This window comes from Lithobates pipiens, unplaced genomic scaffold (assembly GCF_037356315.1).
Source record: "Lithobates pipiens isolate NorthernLeopardFrog02 unplaced genomic scaffold, aLitPip1_a1.2 Scaffold_16, whole genome shotgun sequence".
Classification (NCBI taxonomy): domain Eukaryota; kingdom Metazoa; phylum Chordata; class Amphibia; order Anura; family Ranidae; genus Lithobates; species Lithobates pipiens.
Window position 1 is genome coordinate 376,364,913 of NW_027507748.1, and position 27,816 is coordinate 376,392,728.

At 42.8% G+C, this 27,816-nt stretch overlaps 1 protein-coding gene across 2 annotated transcripts in view; it reads right to left on the minus strand.

The window, feature by feature from the left end:
* The window catches only part of GAS2L2 (growth arrest specific 2 like 2), a 55,522-nt gene extending 28,201 nt beyond the window's left edge, over positions 1–27,321 (minus strand). The window contains exons 1-4 of one of the 2 annotated variants that reach the window (XM_077482171.1): positions 27,153–27,321; positions 16,722–17,224; positions 11,498–11,739; positions 589–696 (exon numbers count right to left, since the gene is read on the minus strand). In XM_077482171.1, the coding sequence (XP_077338297.1) occupies positions 589–696; positions 11,498–11,739; positions 16,722–17,079 (708 nt within the window). In that variant the 5' untranslated portion in view covers positions 17,080–17,224; positions 27,153–27,321. Of the gene's footprint in view, positions 1–588; positions 697–11,497; positions 11,743–16,721; positions 17,225–27,152 lie in introns of both variants that reach the window. The other variant, XM_077482170.1, reaches the window with a different exon arrangement.
* Positions 27,322–27,816: the final 495 nt, after the last annotated feature.

Sequence of the window (27,816 nt, forward strand, 5' to 3'; positions counted from 1 at the left end):
GCCTACAACTATGCCCAGGCTGGTATAGTAGTAAATTTCAGCATCATAATTACATAGCCAGTGTAATAGGGCACATAGTCATGTGCAAATGTTGCAGCTATCAGCTATAATATTTTATTATTATGTAGAAAGTATATTGGGCTTAAGTGTCTCACTCTTGTTATTTCTTCCATTCAATGGGCATCTTTCAAAGTAGATGATGGAGGACATCTTGTGGTGGAGAAGAGGTACTTTAGGGCAGTGGTTCTCAACCCTGTCCTCAAGTACCCCCAACAGGCCATCAGAGGCAATGGCTTGATATTTTGGACAGCTATTTTTTCTAAGAGAAATTCCCAAAACACGGCCTGTTGGGGGTACTTGAGGACAGGGTTGTGAACCATTGCTTTAGGGGAAAGCTTTAAGGTGAGTACTTCAGCCTGAGCTGTTTTTCTTTTGTTTGTTTTTTTTCATGTACAGGAGGAGTCTTCTGAGTTGGGTTTTAATAAAATAGAGAGACAACTTTACTTTTCTGAACACAATATCTAAGGTCTCAAGCTACAGCTAAATATATATTTTTGCACACTACATTTAATATACCCATGTACTTACCCTAACGAAAATTAGAGTGTTTGATTCCCCTACTTTGTATTTTCCTTCCGAGACTTTGATCATAGAAAATTGCTCAGGACATGTGCATCTGCTCACCAAATGCTGCACCTGGTGAAAAAATATTGAGTAGATGATACATTTGGGTATAGTAGCAAAATGTCATATCTATTCATCTGGTTCTAATATAACTGTTTAATGTCAAGCGAAAAACATAGACACTAAAACTCTTCAATTAATTACCTTTGTATACAGCAAACAGATGTGAGCAATATTTCAATATCTAATTGTAAACTTTGAGAATCAAATGCAGAAATACATATTAACAAATGTAAAATTGTTATACAGTAGAACTATAGCCTTCCATTAAAAAAATACCCTTTAGCACCTAAAGCCTAACTCTGTGCATAAACTCCCTTTCATCTCTCCCACCTTTCTTACCTATTTTGCCAGTTTTTTAGATTTCCTATCTCGTAAAGCAAATTATACTCACCTGAATCCCCCATCTAGGTCTTTTGCTGATGCGGTTTCATTTTTGAGGACCGCTGATCCAGCACCGCAGATTAACCCTTGATGTCCAGTCCCCTTGACTCCACTCAGGCTGACGTAAATAGTCTTCTGGATCCTAAGAAGATCGTTTTTGTGGACAGCCAATGGGTATTGTCCAGGTAACTCAAGCAGGGATGTAAACATCCTTATGAAGGACCCCATCAGAAAGTAAATAGAGGTGAGAAGCCCCCGGCACTGGAAGATGACGTGACCACAGCTTACGGTAAGTGAAAGGGGGTATTTCAAAAGTGATCAGTGGGAGGGGGCTAAGGGGTTTATTTTATCCCAGAGTTTGCTTCTAATTAAAGTTCATCTGCACTTACAGTTTTCTCTTATTCCCTTTTAAAGTCACACAAGTACCTGTTGATCCTGCCAGTGAAGTCCACCTAATGCAGCTTTCTGTGATAGGGTGTAAATGATGCTGCACTGCTTCAGAGCAGAGTTGCCACTCTAGTAATCTATGTCTGCTTGTACTACATTGGGATGAACAAATGATGCAGGGAATGTGGCTATGAGCGTTGTCACCAGGACCGCTGATAGAAATCATGGGACCCCGTACAGCCTACCTGACGGGGCCCCCTTCAGCTCTGCCCCTGGTCTCTCCTTCAGCCCCACCCCTGGCCAGACCCCGCCTTGAAACAAAGTGCAGGTTTATCTACAAGTGATATTTAATTTTCTCCAGCCAGTTATAAGTTTGATTATCCAAAAGAAATACTGTTTTCAGGTGAGAACAGACCTCTTTAATATGTAATAAAAAAAACATTAATTAATAAATTAAGTGGTATTTTGAAAAAATTAGGGAGATTAAACAAATGAAAAAAAACAGCAAGCCGGGTCTCGTTAAAGATAATTTACTATAGATCGTTCTCAGGTGTTTTTCAAAGTAGGCAACAACTGGGTAAACATAAGTGCGCCAACAGGCCCAAAAACAATAGGAGTCAAACGACCCAAGTTCAGAGTGCTGCTGCAATACTCTTGAAGCCAAAAGCTGCATCAGCAAAAAATTGAACATCAACATGTTAAAACTAAAAAAGTTTGACCAATCACTTCCATGCAAAGGTGGTAATGTCAGCCTCTCATGTGGCCATAAAATGTACAGGTTCACAGCCTGCATATGTACACATATTTATGGCTTTACCCAAAAACAATGTGAATGTTATAAGGAAGTGTCCAACTGCATAAAGTTAACATTGTCCAAAGAAAAATCACTTTTTTTTAAATAGATTGGGCCATAACGCATGTGTTACCTGCAGTGCCACCCATGTCGCCAATGCCATAATGTATAAATGCTGCTGCAGTAGTTGCAGATCTTGAAGCCTCCCCCCCCCCCCAAGAAAGCACACACTTGTGTAATTGTTAGCTGGGCCCCAGGAGTCACTTCTTTCCTGATCCTGCTGCTGCCTGGACTTGAGAGTCCACAAACTATTCCAGTTAGATGGGATGCCTCTGCCGATGTTCTCTGCCTCCGCTGCTTGCCTGAGTCACCTCACTGCTACTTCTGCTACTTCTCACGCCGAGAGTGAGGAATCACTCCACGGCACCAGGGGGACGGCACCACAGAGGACGTGCTGGAAGGGACTTGAGCCAGCATGAGGAGCGAGCACGGAAGAGACATTCTTCCGCACCCGAAATACAAGAAATAGTTCCTCCACTAATCATGCACATAGCTATCAGCAAAAAAAGTACATTAAAGTACTTATCTGTACAGGTTACCCGGGCCCCCCTGCTGGCCGGGCCTGGTACAACAGGGCCAGTTGTACTGGCCTATCAGCAACCCTGATTGTCACCGCTAATTCACAAGCCTCCTGTAGCTTGTCAGTCAGAACCTGTCCACACCCAGTCTTGCCTGCTGCTTTCGGGATTGACAGCACTGCCTGTTGCTGAAACCCTCCCAACTGTGGGCTGCAGTGTCTGGAAGGGAGCATAAGGCCGCGTACACACGGGCGGACTGTCTGACGGACTTGGTCCGCTGAAACGTGTTTCAGTGGACAGTCCGCTCGTGTGTGGGCTTCAGCGGACTTTTTCAGCGGACAGTCTGGCGCACTAAGTCTTTCTGAATTTCCGTAATATTGTCCGTCCAACTTTGGTTTCAGCGGACAGTCCGCTCGTGAGTAGGCAAGTTGGACGGACTAAGTATGGCGCATGCTCAGAAAGGATTTACACGGCCGAAGGTTGCATTGCAGTGTATTGGACGTCGTATTTCTAGTCCCGTCGTACGTGCTGTACACGTCATCGCGCAAGCTTTCAGCGGACTGTCTGTTCATCGTGTGTGGTCAAGTCCGTTCATTCAAAAGTAGGACGGACTGTCTGTCGGATTGTCTGACGGACTTAGTTGGCCAGACAGTCCGCCCGTGTGTACGCGGCCTAAGACACAAATAAAAAATGATTTAGCTCAATCAGGGTAGGAGGAGGACGTTTTTTGGAGGAATTTTTTTGTTACTTTAAAAGGCGTGTGCATCACATGGTAGCTGAATTTGGTACTTGCTTAGATTGTTATATAGGAGATTTTAGTTGTACATAATGCTCAAATTTAGGCAAAAGTCAAATTTAAACTATGCAATGACATAAACTATGCAGTGGCTCATATATCTTGCCCATCAGTGTTACTTGCAAATCCATCCTCCTAGCACAGCCTGCATTTCATTGGTTGAAAGTGAGTGTTTCCTATATCCTGAATCATAGTTTCCTGTTCTAGGGACTTGGACATTTTTACCTCTCCTCCTCACATGATTCAGGATGATAATGGAATATGTAATGCTTACAAACTTTCTCTTCTGAGAGCAGTGCACTGCTGACTAGATGGATGTTTCTTTTATTAATGAGGTGGTGGAGAAAAAAAATACCCACATTCATGAACGGATCTCACCAGAATGCCATGTACTGGAAAATGTAGTCTGATATTATGATTGGATAGTTAATCGAAAGTGATGTACAGCTTACTGCTTTATCCTACCATCAGCGCTGGGATACTAGAAATATCTTGGGTTCACACTCTAGTGATTTGGGAACCAGTGCGATTCCAGCGCCAGTTCCTGCATTGCATCTCCCCTGCAGGCAGTTCACACTGCAGTTCACACTGCAGGGGATGGATCTATACTAAATTAATACATAGTAAACATCTATCTAAGCTAAACCAGGAATGGAACCTTAGGATTCTGAATTCAAATCTCTAGGATAGTAGATGACTAAATTATTTCTACAGTACTTTGCACAATATGGATGTTGTGTGAGATGCAGTAAGTCTGAATAATATAGATTTGTTTATACACTTACATATACTTATTACAGACTCAAAATTTACCAAAGCCATAGGAGGAGTATGACAGCCAGGCAGCTAGTATTTTCAGAACATGAGGTTATCATTTGCAACCTCCATATTTTGGTCATAAGAGGTTTCTTTTAACTCCATAGCCATCTTAACACAGAAGCCTTAGATCCGCTGCCATCTGCAGTCCACCACTGGTTAATACCAAAAGAATTGTATTTGTTGAAGGTGTGACATGAAGAGATACTCGGATTTTTACATGTGACATCATCAGTTGACAAGCTGTTGGCTAGGAGGAATATCCGTTGTGTAGGACCATAGCCTTGGTTACTACAATCAGTACACCACGGACTGGCTACTTAAAAGAAAAACAACGAGCAAAGTTGTTTGCTGCAGGCTGTCACACATCTTCTAGAATGCAAATAAGATACTATCAATATTGAAGTTGCAGAGTGTTGCTAGGGTTAATTAGAAACATAAATTGCCACAACTCTACTCTGCTATTCAGATTTAAGATACTGTATACTCTACATTTTTGTATATTCACTGAGGATAATTAGGACTTTTATATATTTTTTTGTGTCAGCTACAAAGCTGAGCATAGGAAATCAAGAACAATCAGATGTACAAGCATATACTAACAGTCCTCAGAACAGCAAATATTCAGACCACCGTTGGTTGGTAGACATGTGCAAAAGGAAAAAATTTGTTTAGTTTTGTTTCGTTTTAATTCGTTAATTAATTTAGTTTAGTTACATTTGTTAAATTCGTTTTCGGATTTCGTTTAGTTTTCTACTGAATTCGAAAAATCGGTAGCATTCGAAAATATTTCAACTGCAAAAAGTCGCAAAATGTCAAGCACTTTTCTGCAGCAGAGAATTACATTTTGCGACCCGATTTGGGGCCCCGTAACTCGGGGTCACTTGGAGCTAGAAACCCCAAATTTGATATGTTGTAGTGCTAGTTCTACTGCATTTGCATACCAAATTTGGGGTTTCTAGCTTTAAGTGGCCCCAAATTCGGGTTGCAAAATGTAATTTTTCGAATTTCGCTTGAATTCGTTACCCCGTTTCCCCTAAAATAAGACCTAGTGTGATTGTCGGTGATAGCTGCAATATAAGCCCTACCCCCCAAATAAGCCCTAGTTAAAGTCCTTGTAGGTCTTCTTTTCAGGGTTGGGCTTATTTTTGAGGAAACAGGGTAGGGCTTATTTGGGTGGTAGGGCTTATATTACAGCCAACACCGACAATCAGGCTAGGTCTTATTTTAGGGGAAACAGGGTAGCATTGTAATTCGGATGCATCCAAATGTCCGAATAATGAAAATTCGTCCAAATTTCGATTCAGAACGAAATGAAATGCACATGTCTATTGGCTGGCCTTCATAACTATGGGCTACCTTTGCACCACCTTGTAAGTTACCTTGTACTTGGACTACCTGGTAAGCAATCAAATGTCTATGTAATACATATTTTTCATGGAATAAACCTCTCTGTTAGAACAAGTATTCTAGTTTGTATAAATAATTGATGCCCAAGTAGTTGACTTGGACAGGGGACATGTACAGGACCAATATACTTTAGATTGTCACCTGCTGGTTATGCCTTTACTACAGGTAGGTATGTTTACATGAATGATTTTTCTGCACCTTCTGGAACATCTCTTGCATTGCAAAACAACTAGATAACCACAATATCTTTCTCAAGTCTTTAAATATTCTTTCTATGCTTTTCAGCATATGCATATACAGTATATAAATATCTTTTTGTGATGCAAGATTCAGATACACTTGGTCTATTTAGTTAGATTTCTGAAGAAATCTGTCCTTGATAACTGACTTCTTCTAACAACCTAACTTGTAGCAGAATCAGTGGTGGCCTGTCCATTAAGGGCACACAGGCGCTGCCCCCTCTTTCACACCACCCCCCTATATGAGTAATGGATAGATTCATGCATAGCATGAATCTATCCATGGCCGCCGCGGCCACCCCTTATTCATGCGTCCAGCCCCATTCAGGATGCAGGGCGTGTGAATTACATTGGTGGGGGTGTTTTTTTGAAGCACCTGATTAGAGCTATAGGCTCTAATAGGCTTAAAAATAGAGTGGACTCTGAGCACAGAGCATTGCTCTGGTCTGATACCTGTCACCTGATTGGCTGAAAGGACAGGTGATCCTATTGGACACCTAGCAGGAGGAAAGAATAGATGTACGAAGGAAGCATGGAGGACACAGGAGCCTCCGTCTGACCCACAGCTCGCTGCTACCTGACCCACTGTCCATCCCAGAGCTCGCCTCCATCACCCGCTGCCTGACCCGCCACCAAGGTGGGGTAAGTGCTGGTCAGACCATGAGTGGGCAGGCGGGGGTGCTGGTTAAATGCCACCAGGAGTGTCACAGTGGCTGTAATTGGTGGGCACAGTGGCTGCATTTGATGGCACAGTGGCTGCATTTGATGGCACAGTGGCTGCATTTGATGGGCACCGTGGCTGCATTTGATGGGCACAGTGGCTGCATTTGATGGGCACAGTGGCTGCATTTGATGGGCACAGTGGCTGCATTGACAGGCACAGTGACTGCATTTCATGGGCACAGTGGCTACAACTGATGGGTACAGTGGCTACATTTGATGGGCACAGTGGCTGTAATTGATGGCACAGTTGCTGCGTTCGATGGGCACAATGGCTGCAATTGATGGCACAGTGAGGCTGCAATTGATGTTTTTTTCAGTATGTTTCTGAATTTTTCAATTTGTTTGCAGCCCCCCAAATATTTGGAGCACCAGCCGCCACTGATGTTGAGGCAGGGTCTCACACTAATGATGTGTAGCACGATTGGCAGCACACAAGGGGGTTGATTTAATAAAGGCAAATAGGATGTTTTCTTTTATGGGGAAGTTGCACTTTGCAAGGAAATTGGCCCCAGAGCTTGGTGAATGTAGTGACCTTTCATTATGCAAATATAGCCAGGTACTTGGCCAGCTACAGAGACTGGGATGCTGAGTGTTGTGAATCCCTGGGCATTGCTGTGCAGCAAGCTGGGCAGAGTAGGTTGTGTGTGTTTGACCACTTCTCCCCCCCTCCCTCCTGGCTCTACAGAGCGGTGAGCCCATAAGCGTTAAAGAGACTGGCTAATGCAGCTGTCCCTTCCTGCCTCCTTGGAGGATGCAACTGCAAAGAACACTGGAAGGTGTGGTTGATGCTGAACACTGCACTCTGAAATTGAATGTGTCTGTAAACTACTGTATATGTGCCTAGGACAGCTTATAATAGGAGAATAGTTGGGCATATTTTTGAGAAGAACTTGGTCTTGCAGTGTAGAGACTGGAGGAATACAGACCTGTTGCTAGTGAATGTCTGTGTTTACAGAGAGGGAGAGCCCCTGAGAACCTGAGTGTTGAGCCTGTAAAGCTCTGATTGTGAGGACTGAGTTATTCGGGACCGGGTTTCTGAAGACAGAAGACTAACCACCACTAAGGACAAGGTTCGCTGTGTGCCAGAACTAGTGCACGTGTTCAGCTGTGCTTACTACACCACTGTTAGCAGTTTAGTACAACAGAAGACTGCCTATTTACCTAGCAGCCCCCCAAAAAAAATCACTGCATGCAGTCCTAAAGGGTCAGAATTAAGTGAACCACCATACAAATTGGGCCCCACCATTAACCACTTAAGGACAGGCCTATTTTTTACACTTGATGTTTACCAGTTAAAATATTTTTTTTTGGTAGAAAATTACTTAGAACCCCCAAACATTATATATATTTTTTTTTTCAGATACCCTAGAGAATAAAATGTCGGTCGCTGCAATACTTTGTCACACGTATTTACACAGCGGTCTTACAAATGCAATTTTTTGGAAAAATTACACTTTTTAAATAAAAAAATAAGAAATCAGTAAAGTTAGCCCAATTTTTTCTATATTGTGAAAGATAATGTTATGCTGAGTAAATTGATACCCAACATGTCATGTTTCAAAATTGCGCCCGCATGGAATGGCAACATAATTTGACCCTTAAAATTCTCCATAGGTGACGTTTAGAATTTACTACAGGTTACCAGTTTTGAGTTACAAACGAGGTATTTTTCTAGAATTAAATTAAAAAGGATCAAAAATCCTTAGAATTAAAATGAAAGGATTGGATCGTCTCCGCCACTACCGACGGCTCCAGTAAGCGGCGGAGACGACCGGGATGTGACGGGAGGGGGTCACCTCTCTTGTCGCCAGCCGTTAAAAAAAATATCGGGGTTATATTCTGCCATGACAATCGTATTTAACGTCAAAGTAGCAACATATATTGACAGTGGTCAGTCCATAAGTGGTTAACCAATTAAGCTTACAAGTCATACACCAAATACTATACAATTGTCTCACAGGGGTACCCCTTTTTTCAGGAAAATATACACATGCCTATACTCATACTCATACACTGTCTGCTCCCTATTTTATGCAGTTCTTTGGTTATGTTTCTCTTTACCATTACTGCTGATACTATTTGCTTAACCACTTGCTTACTGGGCACTTAAACCCCCCTCAGTCCCAGACCAATTTTCAGCTTTCAGCGCTGATGCACTTTGAGTGACAATTGCGCGGGCATACAACACTGTACCCAAATGAAATTTTTATCATTTTTTTCCCACAAATAGAGCTTTCTTTTGGTGGTATTTAGTTACAGCTCGGAGTTTTATTTTTTGCTAAACAAACAAAAAAAGATGCAAAAAAAAAAAAAAAAAAAATCATGTTTTAATAGTTTGTTATAAAATTTTGCAAACGGGTCATTTTTCTCCTTCATTGAAGTGCGCTGATTAGGCGGCACTGATAGGCTGCATTGGTGGGCACTGATGGGCTGCATTGGTGGGCACTGATGGGCTGCATTGGTGGGCACTGATGGGCTGCACTGGTGGGCACTGATAGGCATAGTTAAGGCGGCACTAATAGGCACAGATAAGGCGGCACCGATGGGCACAGATAAGGCGGCACTGATGGGCAAAGATGGGCACAGATAAGATGGCACGGATGGGTGGCACGGATGGGTGGCACGGATGGGCACTGATAGGTACCACAGATAGATGGGACTGATGGGCACTGATAGGTGGCACTGATAGGTGGCTCTGATAGGTGGCACTGCTGGGCACTGATGGGCGGCACTGCTGGGCACTGATGGGCGGCACTGCTGGGCACTGATGGGCGGCACTGGGGTGCAGCACCTTTGAGGCAGATTGGGTGGCACTGTGGGGTGGCACTGTGGGGTGGCACTGTGGGTGGCACTGTGGGTGGCACTGTGGGTGGCACTGTGGGCACTATGGGCACTGACAGGGGGCACTGACGGGGGGCACTTACTTTTTCTTTTATTTTACTTCAGGATGGCACTGCGGGAGGCAGGTGGGCACAGGCAGGTGGCAGGTGGTCCCTTGTATTGATGGCCGTGATCGGGACTGATGTCCCGATCACGGCCGCCGGTGATCGGCTTTTTTTTTCTCTCCTCGCGCTGTCAGCGCGAGGAGGAATAATAGCCGATTACCGGCTCCGTTCTATCACATGATCAGCTGTCATTGGCTGACAGCTGATCACGTGATAAGGGGTCGGGATCGACCCCTTACACGGATCGGTGATCAGGCGAGTCTCACGGACTCGCCGATCACAGAGCGCGCCGCGCGCGCCCCTCAGGGGGCGCGCAGGCCGCTCGTAACCAGGACGACGTCAATAGACGTAGTCCTGAAAATGTAGGTCCGCGCTAATGCCGTCATTTGGCAATAGCGCGGATCTGAAGTGGTTAATATCGCTGTGGTCTAGATTAACTGCCATATTAAAGCCCAGTATAAGTCAGTTAGTTTATTGCAATCAAATGGACTTCTTTTCCTGTTTATTGCTTATTTATTTAGCCTAGAAATAATATACTCACTTTATTTTAAATCAAGTAGTATCAAGCCTGTTTCCTATGTGCTAATATAGTTGTGGTAGTATACCTGTACTTCAGCTCACCAGGTGTGTCAGAGGGGATGGGGCACTTCACAGAGCCATGGGAGAACAGAGAACCTGCCGTACCAAGCGGCTAATCTGTGGGTGAGCGCTACACAAAGAATACCCAATCATATACAGGGAAAAGTTAAAAACAGCATTTTTGCTTGCACATGATTGGATGATGGAAATTGGCAGAGGTTCATCTCATTCACTAAGCTCTGAGAAAAAATCCTCCTGCAAAGAACAATTTCCCTGCCAAAGTGAACAGACTATTTGCCTTTAGTAAATCAATGCAAATGAATGATTTTTGTTTGCTGGGCCTAAACCACACACAATTTTGTATTAAAGTGGTTGTAAACCCTTACATACTGTATACCCAATGAAGTGACTAGTCTCAGGTGATACACAGAGATTAATTAAATCCTCCTACATAAATTGCACCTGTTAATCCACAGTCTTCTCTTATCTACATCCATTCAAAATCCAGACTTTATCAAGCTTGTCTGAGCGTTCAGAAAAAGGGGCGTAGAGTTGAAGTTTTACTCTGCAGGGCTCAACTTGGAGAGCTCTGAGAGCTGATTGGAGAGAACGAACACACACCCCTTCACACAGGAGCAGAGCTAAGACTGTCAATCAGTTGGAGGTCCCTCCCCTGTCCCCTTTTTTTCTCTTGGTGTCAGGAAAACTTGTCAGAAGTGACTTGGGCTGATAGCAGAAGAACAAAGCAGCAGACAAAAACAATGCTTAGTGTTCTTAATTGAGACATGTACACACTAAAGATGAATATGATTTGTTCATATTTCATGTCTGGGGTTTACAGCCACATTAACATGGAGGCATTACAAAACGAAAAACCAAAGCAGCCAGTAGTACCCCCTACTCCTCATTAGTAGATACATGACTCAGGGCTCATTCCTTCTACTAAGACACAGACAAGGTAAAGTCCTCTCTATTTGTATCAGTGGTTATTAAAGAAAAAACACAAACTTCTAATGCATAGATATCAAGAAACAGTCATATCCACTACAGCCAACACATTGATCCAAAATGTATACTATTTTATATTACAACACATGAATTATACATTTATACCATTTTTTAGTGCAGTTTATTTATTGTGGGTGTTTTTTTATTTGGCTTACCATTTGGTCCAGATTCTTAAAGTCACATAGTTTTTTTTGAGGTTGTGGTTTAGGTAATGGGATTTCGACTGGAGGCAGTTCTAGTTCCTCCCGGATCTCTTCTTCTATCTGCTCCTCCATTTGAATAAGCATGGGGGCACTCATACCGAAGCGCGATGCTCGTCGGGCCAGCTCCAGCAGGCACAGGATAAAGTTTTTCTCATTTTTCCTTAGAACTAGATCCTCTGTCTCAAACATCAGGACTTCTGAAGGAAAGCAACATTGTCATTTTAAGATGTCAACCAATGTGGACAGCTACATACAGTTCTGTCAATTGTCACACAACCAGGGGCATGCGTGGTAGGCAAGTCCAGCTACTTGCACCCCCCCCCCCCCCCCGAAAAAAAACCCTTCAAAATGAATTCAATTCATGCATGTCACTTCCTGGTCTTTGCTCAGGAGGGAGGCTTAGTGGACGGACGTCCATGGAGCTTCTGCTGTCCTTTCCAGGGCCCCCCATTACCACACCGGGCCCGCAGGTGGGATAGCGGAGTCCGGTTAACATAGCGGGGAGGTCTCACAGGGGAGGGCGGCACATTGTGGAAGTGATCATTAGATTAAGAGCCGCTTTTATCACTTCCACATTGAAAGCCGATAGTTGGCTTTACTGAAGTACACACGCTTCCAGCCAGTATGGTGGCTGAGTGTGTTAAAAAACACACTGCTGCAGTGCTGCCTAGTGGTAGCGCAGGCCCTGCACACAACAGCAAAAATATGTTTTATTAAAATTTAACTGAATCCTGTAAGTTGCAATGATTACTTTTTTGGGTAGTTTGGCTCTATGCAATTTTTGTTGTTTAATCAGATATGTTGCCTAATCAAAAGCTGAATTTGCTAAGAAGAAGTAATAAAGCCACACACAAGGAAAATGCTGCTGTAAAGGAGTTGTAAAGGCAGAAGCTTTTTTATCCTCATGCATTGCAAGCATGAAGATAAAAAGCCTTCTGTGTTTAGCAGCCCCCCTAATACTTACCTGAGCCCCATCTCTATCCAGCGATGTCGGCCGTCCGGGACTCCCCTCCTTATTAGCTGAGACACAGCAGCGGCACCAATGGCTCCCTCTGCTGTCATTCAAAGTCAGTTAGCCAATGAGGAGGGAGGGAACCACAGCTCTGTGTCTGAATGGATACATGGAGCTGCAGCTTGACTCAGGTGCCCCCATAGCAAGCTGCTTGCTGTGGGGGCACTCAAAGGGAGGGAGGGGCCAGGAGAGCTGAAAAGGGACCCGAGAAGAGGAGGATCCAGGCTGCTTTGTGCAAAACCACTTTACAGAGCAGGTAAGTATAACATGTTTGTTATTTTTATTTAAAAAAAAAGAGACTTTACAATGACTTTAATATAACATTGAAGGAAGTCATGGGTGTCCTGTGGTTTCACTTAGAGTTTTAGTCAGGCTAAAGACACATTTGTCCTTTAACCTTGGGATAATTTTGGATGAAATGTCAAGGTCTGCTCTCGAAAGCTGTGTACTAACGATCATATTATCGCACGATCGATTCAAAAGCGGTATTTTTCGTCCAATTTTCTGATCATGTGTACTAATGTTAAGAATTTTTCATTTAGCATTCTCTTTGACCTATTACATTAAAGTGGTTTTACACCCTATACAACCACTTTTACCTACAGGTAAGCCTATATTAAGGCCTACCTGTAGGTCCTGGAAATATCTTCTAAACCTCCACGGTTAAGGAGATATTTATGAAAGAGCACAGATTACTACGGCACATGCGCACTTTAGAAAAGGCACAACATGCCCTTTGTAATAGGGGTCATGCCATGGCTGGCAGCTCACACATGCACGGGAGTGACGTTGTGCCACTCTGGCCAGTCTCAGAGCATGAGTTTGCGGCCCCGGAAGGAAGAGGGGTGAAGATGGACGCTGCCTGCTAGTGGGAGCAACGGTGACATCATAGGCTTTGATGTCAGGTAAGTGACACATAATGGGCTACTATGCGATGCATAGTAGCCCATTATGCTTTAGCTTTGCAGGGAAATAAAGAGGAAGTAAAACCCATCTCTTTAGGTTTTTATTGCTGTCCTTGTCCCCACTGATGAGATTTTCTTCCTCTCTTTGTCCTGGTGACCATGGCCAAATACAGAAAGAGAGGGGGAATCCAAACATTTTGAGCTGTGACCAGAGCAAGAGGTGAAGGTAAATCTTTCCAAAGACAGCTGTCAGTGTAGGGACCCTCTTGCTTTGGTGGGCTTTCCTCTCATTTCCTGTTGCAGGACAGGAAGTCCCTACTGTATCCCCCCCACCCCCACAAAATGGCTTTACATACAATTTAAAGATCTATAACACTGTAATGATTCTTTTAAACCAAAAATATAATGTTATTGTTTTAGATTAGTTTTAGTTTGGGATAGGGTGGGAAGGTTTCAATCAAACCTCTGTCAATTGTACTGTGATCTAGGGCCTTGTTAGAGAAATGTTCCTTTAATCACTATCTTGGTGACAACAATATTACCAGACATGAATTGTGGGAAAATCTGCAAGGGAAACAGACAGCAATAAAAAAGCTGTCAGGTTCTGGCCTTTCCCTACTCCCCACATACGTCTTGCACCACCACTTTTACACAAAGAGATGTGCACCCAATTCAGTGCCACATAAATGGTTATTGAGAGCCTTATCCCAATTTTCCCCTATCATTAAATGGTACAGTGCCTTGCGAAAGTATTCGGCCCACTTGAACTTTTCAACCTTTTGCCACATTTCAGGCTTCAAACATAAAGATATAACATTTTAATTTTTTTGTGAAGAATCACCAACAAGTGGGACACAATTGTGAAGTGGAACGAAATCTATTGGATAATTTAAACTTTTTTAGCAAATAAAAAACTGAAAAGTGGTGCGTGCAAAATTATTCGGCCCCTTTACTTTCAGTGCAGCAAACTCACTCCAGAAGTTCAGCGAGGATCTCTGAATGATCCAATGTTGTCCTAAATGACTGATGGTGATAAATAGAATCCACCTGTGTGTAATCAAGTCTCTGTATAAATGCACCTGCTCTGTGATAGTCTCAGGGTTCTGTTGAAAGCGCAGAGAGCATCATGAAGACCAAGGAACACACCAGGCAGGTCCGTAATACTGTTGTGGAGAAGTTTAAATCTGGATTTGGATACAAAAAGATTTCCCAAGCTTTAAACATCCCAAGGAGCACTGTGCAAGCGATCATTTTGAAATGGAAGGAGTATCAGACCACTGCAAATCTACCAAGACCTGGCCGTCCCTCTAAACTTTCAGCTCAGACAAGGAGAAGACTGATCAGAGATGCAGCCAAGAGGCCCATGATCACTCTGGATGAACTGCAGAGAACTACAGCTGAGGTGGGAGAGTCTGTCCATAGGACAACAATCAGTCGTACACTGCACAAATCTGGCCTTTATGGAAGAGTGGCAAGAAGAAAGCCATTTCTAAAAGATATCCATAAAAAGTCTCGTCTAAAGTTTGCCAAAGGCCACCTGGGAGACACACCAAACATGTGGAAGAAGGTGCTCTGGTCAGATGAAACCAAAATCCAACTTTTTACCCACAATGCAAAATGATATGTTTGGCGTAAAAGTAACACAGCTCATCACCCTCAACACACCATCCCCACTGTCAAACATGGTGGTGGCAGCATCATGGTTTGGGCCTGCTTTTCTTCAGCAGGGACAGGGAAGATGGTTAAAATTGAGGGGAAGATGGATGCAGCCAAATACAGGACCATTCTGGATGAAAACCTGTTAGAGTCTGCAAAAGACCTGAAACTGGGATGGAAATTTATCTTCCAACAAGACAATGATCCCAAACATACAGCAAAATCTACAAAGGAATGGTTCACAAATAAACGTATCCAGGTGTTAGAATGGCCAAGTCAAAGTCCAGACCTGAATACAATCGAGAATCTGTGGAAAGAGCTGAAAACTGCTGTTCACAAACGCTCTCCATCCAACCTCACTGAGCTCGAGCTGTTTTGCAAGGAAGAATGGGCAAGAATTTCAGTCTCTCGATGTGCAAAACTGATAGAGACATACCCCAAGCGACTTGCAGCTGTAATCGCAGCAAAAGGTGGCTCTACAAAGTATTAACGCAAGGGGGCCGAATAATTTTGCACGCCCCACTTTTCATTTTTTTATTAGTTAAAAAAGTTTCAAAAATCCAATAGATTTCGTTCCACTTCACAATTGTGTCCCACTTGTTGGTGATTCTTCACAAAAAATAAAAATTTTATATCTTTATGTTTGAAGCCTGAAATGTGGCAAAAGGTTGAAAAGTTCAAGGGGGCCCAATACTTTCGCAAGGCACTGTATAAATTAGCTTTCTTCTTACGATTCACACAAAGGAAAGGTAATTTAAAATCAACCATTTACTTCTAAGGTAACCAAACTGGTGTTTGCCATGGGGGCACTCAACAGGAGGTTAGAGCCAGGAGCTCCAGCCAGGCACCAGAGAAGGGAAGGATCGGTGATACCCTGTGCAAAACCTCTACACAGAGCTGGTAAGTATAACATGTTTGTTATTTTAATCGTTAAAAAAAACAAGACTTTACAATCACTTTAAGGCCCAATTTACCCTTGAAGAAAATAAAAAAAATGCATAGGATGCTTTATGTCCTGTAACCTTATATTTCCCCTCTTTCAAAAACAAGACATTGGGGTTAATTTATGAAAAGGCAAATCCACTCTGCACTACAATCGCACTGCAAGTACACTTGGAAGTGCAGTCGCTTTAGATCTGAGTGGAAGAGCTCAAATGAGGGTAAGCTCTGCTGATTTTATCATCCAATCATGTACAAGTAAAAATGCTGTTTTCCATTTTCCTTGCATGTCCTCCTCAGATCTACAGTGACTGCACTTCCAAGTGCACTTGTAGTGCAAAGTGGATTTGCCTTTAGTAAATAAACCCCATAGTTTTGCATTTTTCCAAGTCCGTTAAGTCTGTAGATCAAATAATTGCAGCCTTTGTAAGTTACCTATAGCCGCATACACACTATCAGTTTTTCTGCTGAGTTTTTCCTTCAGATTTACCAAAACCATGTAGTGCAAGGGCCTGCCTGATTGCATAAAAATTGAAACTCCTAAGGTTTGACCTCATATTATATGGTTTTGGTAAATCTGAAGGAAAAACTCAGCAGAAAAACTGATAGTGTGTATGAGGCTTAAGGAACACTTGAATGTAGTCACACAACTAGTACTATTTACCTTTTATGTCCATTTCCTTCCTGCACCATTGGATGAAGTTGGATACATTATCCCTTGCAAGGAAGGTTCCAGGTTGGGCCATTGCATTGAATGTTACTCCTGTTTTTGGAAGCCGAAGTTTCTTTGCCAATTCAGGGTATTCCACAGCAAAGGCGCAAGCAGTATCCGTCACATTATTGGCGTGGTAACAAATGATAGAGCCGTTTTCCAAGACTTCAAAGAAGTTATCTACATCTATTTCCAGGTTGTAAAGATCCTTCAGCCACTCCGCCAAATCCTCTTTCATGGCATACAGGTACTGTTCACTGGACTTAAAAGGCCGGATGCTCCGCACCACACCCCCATGATAAGATGACATTTTTGTTGTTGTTCTACTTGTTTGAACTGAACTACTGTAGCGAAAATCCAGTTACACCTCTAAGTTTTCCAAAGCGTGATTCTCCATCATCACCATTGTATCCCATATGGCTTCTTTTATAGTGGAGATATGTTATCTGCCATATCTGAAAGAGACCAGCAAATGCTATGAAGATTAAACACACATTTACCACTATCTACTTATCAAACCTCACAGACACAAAGCAAAACAAGTGCTTCAAATCTTCTATTTGAACTAGAGTGAAATACAATGGAAACCTGCAGCTATAGCTTAACTATCCATTGTCAAGCACTGTAAGCAGCTGACTTCTGACAGTTTTAAGAAAAAGATGTATCAGTAATGCACCATTCATCTAATAAGATTTCCATTAATAGTATATCAATATGTAATATATAACCATTTCAAGCAAATTCAGGTTTGCTTTTGTGAAAACAACAATACGCTCAATATTTGTGAAAGGCGCACATTATTATTATTTTTTTTGCTATAACACCTTTCTCTCCTCTATAACCATGTCAGTTATAATATAACACATTGTTCTTTCAATTATATGTACTGCACAAAAATATACCTCATACAGCTTGTTGAGAATTGGCAGAAATTGGCACAAAAATCTCAGAGACAGGAATAGGAACTGGAATAGGAAGGGTATTGTGGTAAGCGATAGGTTAAAACAGCCCCTGCTAAATGCACTTGCACTTGGATCTGGTTATTTCCATATCAAATATTTATATAGACTTTCTGCGTCAAAATAACCAGATTAAAGTGGAACTGTGGGCAAAAGAAAGTATGCCATATCTGATGCAGTCTGTCACTGGCAAGACCGGGCACAGGCTGAAAATGCTACTGTCCAAGGGTGGCTACATTGCTCCTACATAGATAGAGTGGAAGAGTTAGTATAGTACCCTTATGCCCTGTACACAGGGCCGGACTTTCTGACGGAACATGTGCGATCGGATTTTGTTGTTGGAAAATCCGATCGTGTGTGGGCTCCATTGGACTTTTTCCGTTGGAAATTTCCGACGCACAAAGTTTGAGAGCTGGATCTAAAATTTTCCGACAACAAAATCTGATCGTTTAAATTCCAATCGTGTGTAGACAATTCCGACTGACAAAGTGCCACGCAAAAGACAAAGAGCTATTGGCTACTGGCCCATTTATAGTCCCGTCATACGTGTTCTACATCACCACGTTCTGAACGATCGGATTTTCCAACAACTTTGTGCGACTGTGTCTATGCAAGACAAGTTTGGGCCAAAATCCATTGGATTTTGTTGTCGGAATGTCCGACCGTGTGTACAGGGCATTAGGCTGCATTCACACCTGAGAGTAGTGTCTTTGAGCGTTTTTTCATGAGTTTTTTTGTGCGACCATCGCGTTTGTATGCAGCGTTTTTGGGCTTTGGCATTTTTTTATTAGCCAATAGAGAAAATTCTTATCTGTTGCATCACTTGTTGCTAGGTATTTCAGCTTATTTGCCTTTTCTATTAGCTTGTATTTCTTCTTTTATTATTTTTAAAGTGATACTAAAGGTAATTTTTTTTTTTTTAATAACAAACATATCATACTTACCTCCACTTTGCAGCTCGTTTTGCACAGAGTGGCCCCGAACCTCGTCTTCGGCTCTCTTGGCTCCTCCCTGCATCAGATAACCCCCTAGGAGAAGGGCTACCTTGCGAGCGCTCTCCTGAGTCCAGCATTTGGTGTCCACGGCGAATGCAGGACTCGGCTCCGGCAGCCGCATAATTGGATTTGATTGACAGCAGCAGGAGCCAATGGCTGCGACGCTATCAATCTATTCAATCAACAGCCAAGAACCCCCTAGCAGAGAGACGGTGTGCCCGTGGGACAAGTTTGAGGGTTCAGGCAAGTAAAACCGGGGGGGGGGGGCTGGGACCTTTACAACCCCTTTAATTTATTATAATGTTTTCTCACTGCGGTTAGAGTTATTTATTATTATTTTATTTATTTTTATTTTATTTATTATTATATGAATAATAATACATGAATAAATAAATGTAAAATAAATACACAAATAAATAAAAATCATAAGTAAAAAATAAATAAATTCAATAAATTACTACTAATTAAAAATAAATAAATAATTAACCTTAACTTTACCCCTTACCCCTTTAAAAAAAAAACAAAAAAAAAAAAACTAAACACCCTAACCTTAACACAAAATAAATTATTATTAATGTATTTTTTTGGGATGTTTATTGTTGTTAATAATAATAATAATAATGTATTTATTATTTTTTAAGGTTAGAGGTTAATTATTTATTAACCACTTACAGACTGGAAGATTTGGCTGCTTAATGACCAAGCCATCTTTTGCAATATGTCGCTGCATCACTTTAACTGACAATTGCGCGGTCTTGCCACACTGTACCCAAAGAAAATTTACGTTCTTTTTTCCTACAAATAGAGCTTTCTTTTGGTGATCACCTCTGCGGCTTTTATTTTTTGCGACATGAACAAAAAAAGAGCGACAATTTTGAAAAAAAACAATATTTTTAACTTTTTAATATAATATCCCCAAAAATGTTTTTAAAAAACACATTTATTCCTCAGTTTAGGCCAATTTATATTCTACATATTTTTGGTAATAAAATCGCAATAAACGTATATTGATTGGTTTGCGCAAAAGGTATAGCGTCTACGTTTGTAGATTATGGACTATGGGAAAGATTTATGGCATTTTTATTATTTATTTTTTTTTTTTTTACTAGTAATGGCGGCGATATGCGATTTTTAGCAGTATTGCGATGGACAGATCGGACACTTTTGACCCATTTCTGGGACCAGTGACATTTTATACAGCAATCACTGCTATAAAATGCACTGTTTACTGTGTAAATGTCACTGGCGAGGAATGGGTTAACATTAGGGGGCAATCAAGGGGTTAAATGTGTGTTCCCTGGGTGTGTTCTAACTGTGAGGGGATAGGACTGACTAGAGGAAGCGACATATCGTTGTTCCTACTTAGTAGGCCCCACCCCAAAGCATCTTGCCCCAATGTTCATGGGGACAAGAGTCTCTTCTCCACAACCCTAGGCTGTGGTTGTGGGGGTCTGTAGGTGGGGGCTTAGTGTAGTATAATAAAAACATGAGACAGTTTTTGACAAATCCTTTATTAAAAATTACTAATGTCCCCCCAGCGGTAGCTTCAACGTCACTCACAATGTCTTCCTCCGCCATCCGACCAGCACAAAAAAAACTCTCCTCCTCTGATGCTGGCTTCCGCCATCCTGTCAGCTCCAGTGTCTGACAGTTGTTATATAACTTTGGGGCGTGGCCATGTGGTAATGTAACTCACAACACCCCCTTGTGGTGTCACAGACCTGAGCATGATGGGTCCTTGATGTCACAAGGGGGCAGGGTCTCCGTATTACATCCCTGCATTGCCTATGCCCCAAAGTTATATAAGGACTGTCAGACACCGGAGCTGACAAAATGGTGGGAGCCAGCGTTGAAAGAGGAGCTTATTTTTTTCAGTGGATCTGTGGCAGCGGCGGTGGTGGAGGAAGACATTATGACTGACATTGCAGCTACCATGGGGACATTAGTAATTTTTAATAAAGCACTTTTTCAAAACCATTTCATGTTTTTATTACACTACACTGCTTTTTTTGGGGTGAATTGGTAGGGGTACTATGTACCCCATATTCATTTACATGGGGGGCCAGGACCTGGGGCCCCTTTTCTAAAAGGAGGCTTCCAGATTCCGATAAGCCACCCCACCCGCAGACCACCACAACCACAGTCCAGGGTTGTGGGGAAGGGACCCTTGTTCCCATCAACATAGGAACGAGGTGCTATGGGGTGGGGGGGAACAGAGCCCCCCTGCCCCAAAGCACCCACCCCCCATGTTGAGGGCAAGTGGCCTGGTATGGTTCAGGAGGGAGGAGAACGCTCGCCCTCTCCCCTTTCCTGGCCTGCCAGGCTGCATACTCAGATAAGGGTCTGGTATGGATATTGGGGGGACCCCCACACCATTTTTTTCTTATTTTGGCATGGGGTTCCTCTCAAAATCCATTCCAGACGCATGTCACAAATCGGATCAGTTAAGATGCTGATCCGACTTGTATGCGACTTCAGTTAAATTCAATGGGCTGAAATCTGACCCAAGTTGGACTAAAGTGGTGCAGGAAACTTTTAAAAAGTTGGACCAGTTAAGACGTTTCTCATAGGGAACTCTTGATTTTGACATGTCATGCAACTTATGCACTCCAAGTCGGTGCCCTTGTTGGACCAGTATGAACCGGCCCTTAGTTGCCACTCTTGATTAGTGCATAATGCAGGTCGCTCTGCTCTATTAACCTCCTACCACATCAGAAGATTAAGGTAGCTAGAATGGAGGGTCGAGAAGGAAGTTCTAAACTAATGCAGGAGCCAGCAGCACAAAAGACACATTGTATTGCTAGTGGGCAATGTCCCTACTGTTTTTTTTCTGACTAAACTTAGATTTTAAATGGGTTCAGTAATCTCCTGTATAGAAGAGTGTTTATGTGATAATAAATTTGTATTTGTTTTAGACGTGGCTAAATTCCAAAACATGTATTGAAAGTCTACATGGATTAGGAGCTGACAACATGTAGCAAATGGAGATCATGGAGAGTAATTAAGATCATAAATGGGTGATGAATGGTGAACCAAAAATATGAAATAGAACTTCTAGTTTAAAGGGTAAGAAAACTCCCATACAACGTTTTCTTATGCCGCGTACACACGATCAGACTGTCCGGCAGACTTAGCCCGGTGGACAAACCGCCGGACTTTCCGAACGAGCGGACCTGCCCACACACAACCTTTTTTTCCGGCAGACTAGGTCCACCGGACTATGGCAGGAGTCCTCCGTACTTTTGAAATGAACGGACTCGCCCACAGACGGAGGAAGGTCCTTTCATTTTGAACGCAGCTCCAGGTAGACGGGACTAGCGCAGGAGGTCAATGTCGCCGCCTTCAGCGGCGAGATTGACACATCGCTGGCCCAATCACCTGGTATGGACTTAAAGGGGAAGCCCTACGCCGAAAAAACGGCGTGGGGGTTCCCCCCAAGGTCCATATAAGACCCTTATCCGAGCACGCAACCCGGCCGGTCAGGAAAGAGGGTGGGGACGAGCGAGCGCCCCCCCCTCCTGAGCCCTCAACATGGGGGGGTGCTTTGGGAAGGGGGGGCCCTGCGGCAAGGGCTTTGGGAAGGGGGGCCTCTCTCTGGCCGCAATGACAGGGAAGCAGTGTACGGCGACTTATATAGGGACATCGCCGGGTGATGTCCCTGCCCAATATGATGTCACAGTCCCAGAGGATTTTACCCCATACTCATTCACATAGGGTGGGGGGCCGGTATCTAGGGGCCCCCTTATTAAAGGGGGCTCCCGGATTCCGATAAGCCCCTTGCCCGCAGACCCCGACAAACAACGGCCAGGGTTGTCGGGAAGAGGCCCTTGTCCTCATCAACATAGGGACAAGATGCTTTGGGGTGGGGGGGCCGCAGGGCCCCCCTTCCCAAAGCACCCCCCCATGTTGAGGACACGCGGCCTGGTACGGCTTAGGATGGGGGGGGGCTCGCTCGTCCCCACCCCCTTTCCTGACCGGCCAGGCTACATGCTCAGATAAGGGTCTTATATGGACCTGGGGGGGGGACCCCCACGTCGTTTTTCTGGGCTTCCCCTTTAAGTCCATACCAGGTGACGGGGCCAGCGAAGTGTCACTCTCGCCGCCGAAGGCGGCGACATTGACCTCCTTCGCTAGTCCTGTCTACCTGGAGCCACGTTCAAAATGAACGGACTTTCCTCCATGTGTGGGAAAGTCCGTTCATTTCAAAAGTCCAGCGGACTAGCACACAGACGGCCGGATTGTTCGCCAGACTGCGAGTTCTTGAGTCAAAGCTACTTTCTAAGTCCACCGGACTTTTGGGAAAAAAAAGTCAGCCGGAGCCCATACACGGGCAGATTGTCCGGCGGACTCTGGTCCGCTGGATAGTCGGACCGTGTGTACGTGGCATTAGTCTTTTTTATATCCCCAGGGTGTAGCCCACCCCTCCTTCACATAAATAGGTCCGGTAGACGGATAGGAGCCCATCCTCTCCCTTTAAAGCAGGGGTCTCAAACTGGCGGCCCTCCAGCTGTTGCTAAACTACAAGTCCCATGATGCATTGCAAGGCTGACAGTTACAAGCATGACTGCCACAGGCAGAGGCATGATGGGACTTGTAGTTTTGCAACAGCTGGAGGGCCACCAGTTTGAGACCCCTGCTTTAAAGTGTAAACGCTGAAGGTTTTTTACCTTAATGCATTATCTGCATTATAGTAAAAAAAAAATTCTGTTGTCAGTCCCCAACTCCCCAGCCACCCCAACTAATTACCTTAGTCAGATCTTGATCTGGTGATATGCCCAAGAGCAGCGACACTGCAGCGTTCTCCCTCCTAATTGGACTTAGTAAAAGCAGTGGGAGCCAGTGGCTCCTTCTGCTGTCGATCAAATCCAGTGATAAGGAAGCGAGGGGGGGCTGAGCCGCACTGTGTGCATCAGTAGACACACCCAGCCCTGCTTGGGATCGAGCCTGCATGTGTGCCACAAAAGGAAGCGGCTTCCTCTGGAGGCAGACGGAGAAGAGGAGAAGCCAGGAGAAGAGGGGGGCCCTAGAAGAGGAGGATCGGGGTTGCTTTTTGCAAAACCACTGCACGGAGCAGGTAAGTATAACATGTTTGTTATTTTAAAAAAAATAACTTTACAATCACGTTTTGTGTTTAAATAGGATAAAGATAAGGCCACTACATTTTTTTTAAATTGGATGCTTATGTACAGTATTTGTGCAAAACATTTTTTAACATGATAGCAGAGGGAACATTTAAAAGGGGTTATCCATGCATCAGTGGTAATTACCTTACAGACCAGAGCTCCATCAGAGAGAAGTAGATAGTAGTCAGAAACTGAAAATAAGAACTGACTATATCAAAAAACATATCTAAAGTATAACATATAAACATGTATAAACGGTTGAAAGCATGCATTGAGCATCTGTGTAAAATAACACTTGGCTCTGCACAGGCAATAAAACATAACCCCAAAAAAATAGAATTGTTATATATTGCTCCTTGCTAGTCCTTAGATGTAGTGGCTACATCCAATTTATTTCTTAACAAAGCTTTCCCTCATTTTCATGTTGTGATCCTGCCAGTAACACATTTACTGTCCTAGGACAACCCTACTCACGTTGTGCACTGTGTCTATTGAGGAGCAATGTTGTCACTCTAGGCTGCTCTCCTGAGCTGGAGTACAAACACTTTCCCCTCACCGTATCTTTATTACACAGGGGATAGGTTTTGTAGTTCACAGAAGATAGCTGAAGGCTGATAGCATTAAGATTTCAGTTTAGTGCACAAGGACACTGGACAAACTCAACAGGTATTTTCTGTAACTAAAAACAATCTGTATGTACTGGACTGGTAAGCTTCAATTTATTACAGTTTTGTTCTTAAATTTCTTGAGATATAATTGATTTTATTTCTGCTAAGAATATGTAATTCCATAATAATATTACTGTTAGAACATGCAACAAATCCCTCCATAAAGAAATATTGGGTTACAAAACACTTTGCAGTAATTAGTTATCATTTTTTTTGTTACTTTGGTATCTATACCAGCTCACTAAAATACTCTACATGGAAACACAATCACTAAAACTTCATATAAGCTTTAACATGGTAACTTAGTTTTAAAAGTAATTCTTAGTATTCTTAAACCTTCATGTTTTATTTATCCACTTCTCAAGCCTTCATATGACGTCCTTCCGCGATTGCGCCCCTGCCTCAGTGCATGGGCGGCACGCTCTGTGATCGGTCTGTCCTTGGGACACAGCTGATCACAGATCGAGATGAAGGGCCAATCACAGCCCGTTCTTTACCACGTGATCAGCTGTGTCTAATCACAGCTGATCGCAATGTAAACAGAAGCTGTTCATCGGCCTTCCTTTCCTTAAGCTGACAGCGTGAGGAGAGCTGGTAACTGGCTTGTGTAAAAGAGAAACCTGCACTGATGATCAGGGCACTAATTATCAATGTCCTGATTATCAGTGCAGCACCATTAGTGCTGCCATTCTGTGGCCATCAGTGCCTCCTCATCAGTGTTACCTATCAGTGCTGCCTACCAGTGCCCATCAGTGCCACCTATCAGTGCTGCCTACCAGTGCCCATCAGTACCGCCTATCAGTGCAGCCTCATCAGTGTCCATCAGTGCTGCCTAATCAGTGCCCATCAGTGCTGCCCCAACAGTGCCGCCTATCAGTGCCCATCAGTGCCGCCTATTAGTGCCCATCGGTGCAGCCTCATCAGTGCCCATCAGTGCTGCCTCATCAGTGCCCATCCTGCTGCCCCAACAGTGCAGCCTATCAGTGCCCATCAGCACACATCAGAGAATGAGAGAAATTACCTGTTTGCAAAATTTTATAACAAAATATGAAAAACTTTTTTTTTCAAAATTTCAGTCTTTTTTCGTTTATTTAACAAAAATTTAAAACCCAGTGGGTGACTAAATACCACCAAAATAAAGCTCTATTTGTGTGAAAAATTATATAAATTTCATATGGGTACAGTGTAACAATTGTCATTCAAAGTGCGACAGCACTGAAAGCTTAAAATTGGCACAGGCGGGAAGGGGGTAAAGGTTCCCAGTAGGCAAGACCTGGTGATATTGCCATGAAGATCCTTGTTCAGGCACCATTTGCTACGGGCGCTTCTACATTGTCGCCTTGTCACATGGTATCTGATGGAGACTACAGCGGCTGTTTCAACACACATTATGCAGGTTTGGTCAAGTGTTATTACCACTAGAAAACCCACACTGAGAAATGCCATGCAGCCATCTGTGAAGTACATGAATGTAGTCAGGAAGGCTGCAAACAGGCTGCAAGCGATCAGCAGCACTGAAATGCAACCAGGTATGACAACGAGGTAAATAAGTATTTAATTTTAAGGAATGGTACATTTTTTATGATACACAATGCTTTTTTGTATGCACTTTAAGCAAAATATGCCCTAGGTATGGTTCTGGATTAGGGAAACTCTGGGTTCTACTTAAAACCCGGTGCCTTGTTTACCATCCCTAATGTTCCTACAACATTGCAGTGGTTATGTACATAACTAGATGGAATTTTTACTGCATACGGATATGAAATGAAAAGGCTATAAGTGTAAGTATTATAATTTTTTGTTATAGGCGATTTTTACCTACCTCACTTATACGCTTAATGATACATAACATAAAACCTTTTATCTGTATATGAAACAACCAATGTCATGTATCATTAAGTGTATAAGTGAGGTAGGTAAAAATCGCCATAACATTTTACAACAATCTGCTAAGATAGCTAAAGAAAGAACTAAGGGGGTTATTTACTAAAGGAAAATCCACTCTGCACTGCAAGTGCACTTGGAGGTAAAGTCGCTGTAGATCTGAGGGGGAAATGCAAGGAAAATAAAAAACAGCATTTTAGCTTGTACATGATTGGATGATAAAATCAGCAGAGCTTCCCCTCATTTCAGATCCACGCCTTAGATTTAGAGCGACTGCACTTCCAAGTAGTGCAAAGTGGATTTAACTTTTGTAAATAACCCTCTAAGTTTTGTGAAAGTATATTATTAGTTTCCCAATAACTGTTATCAGATTGGCAATACTGTTGCCTTCTCTACCTGTGTGTTTCTGGCTAACACACAAAAAGTACATGCTTTTTATTCTAACAATTGCGAAAACATTATTTTTTTCTAAGGCTGGCTATAAATTATGCAAAGGAAAAAAAAAATTGTATATTTAAAATTTCCTTTGCCTATTTGTATACATTAGGCCCACAATACGTTGCTGAAAACATTTTCAATGTAGAAAAAAAGCTTTACCGCAAACCAGAATTGAACATTCAAATATTAACAAGCAAAAAAAATATCAATTTTTTCATACATGTTAAAGTCCATCAAATTGCTTTATAAAAGTAGGTCAGAAAGCTCTATGTGTGGTTTCCTAAATGAAGACATCCTCTCCCTTTAGAGTACAAACCTGACATCCCTTTGGAGAGACCACCTCCCAGAGTCTTGTCTATTCGAGGTCCCATGTCATCTTTTGTTAGACATGTGGATCGTCATCACGGTGAAAGAGACACAACATACTAAGTCTCCCCATGTAACAAGTAGAGGGGGAAATGCCTATTCTGAAAGAACTGCTTAGTGTTTTGTTTCCTTACCAATAGCTTACACATTTCTCCTTGGTGACAAAAAGCTTGCTACAAACACTCCCTATTAACTCTCATAGTCCCACAGGCTTTACTGTCCGGACTGGGAACAGGTTATTGGCCTAAACAAAGACCGTGTTTTTTAAGTGTAGACATTCCTCTTAATTCTTCCTGCAATATTTCAAATATTAAGTAGTTGATTGCTTTCCCAAACTTTATCAATGAACTCTATCGCAGTTCATTGAAGACATTTATACAATGAGCCTGTAGATTTCTGTATAATGATGTATTTTATTGTATTAAAGGGTATCTATAGTAAAAAACATAGATGAAAAATGCTCCATGCGCACTCGCATTTTTTTTTTAAGTTAAAAAACGCTGGTAATAGCTTTTTGTAGTAGTGTTTTAGGAGCATTAGGCTGGATTCACACCTATGCATTTTTAGTGCTTTTTGCATTTTGCAGATTTGCACTACAGTCCATTTAAAATGGT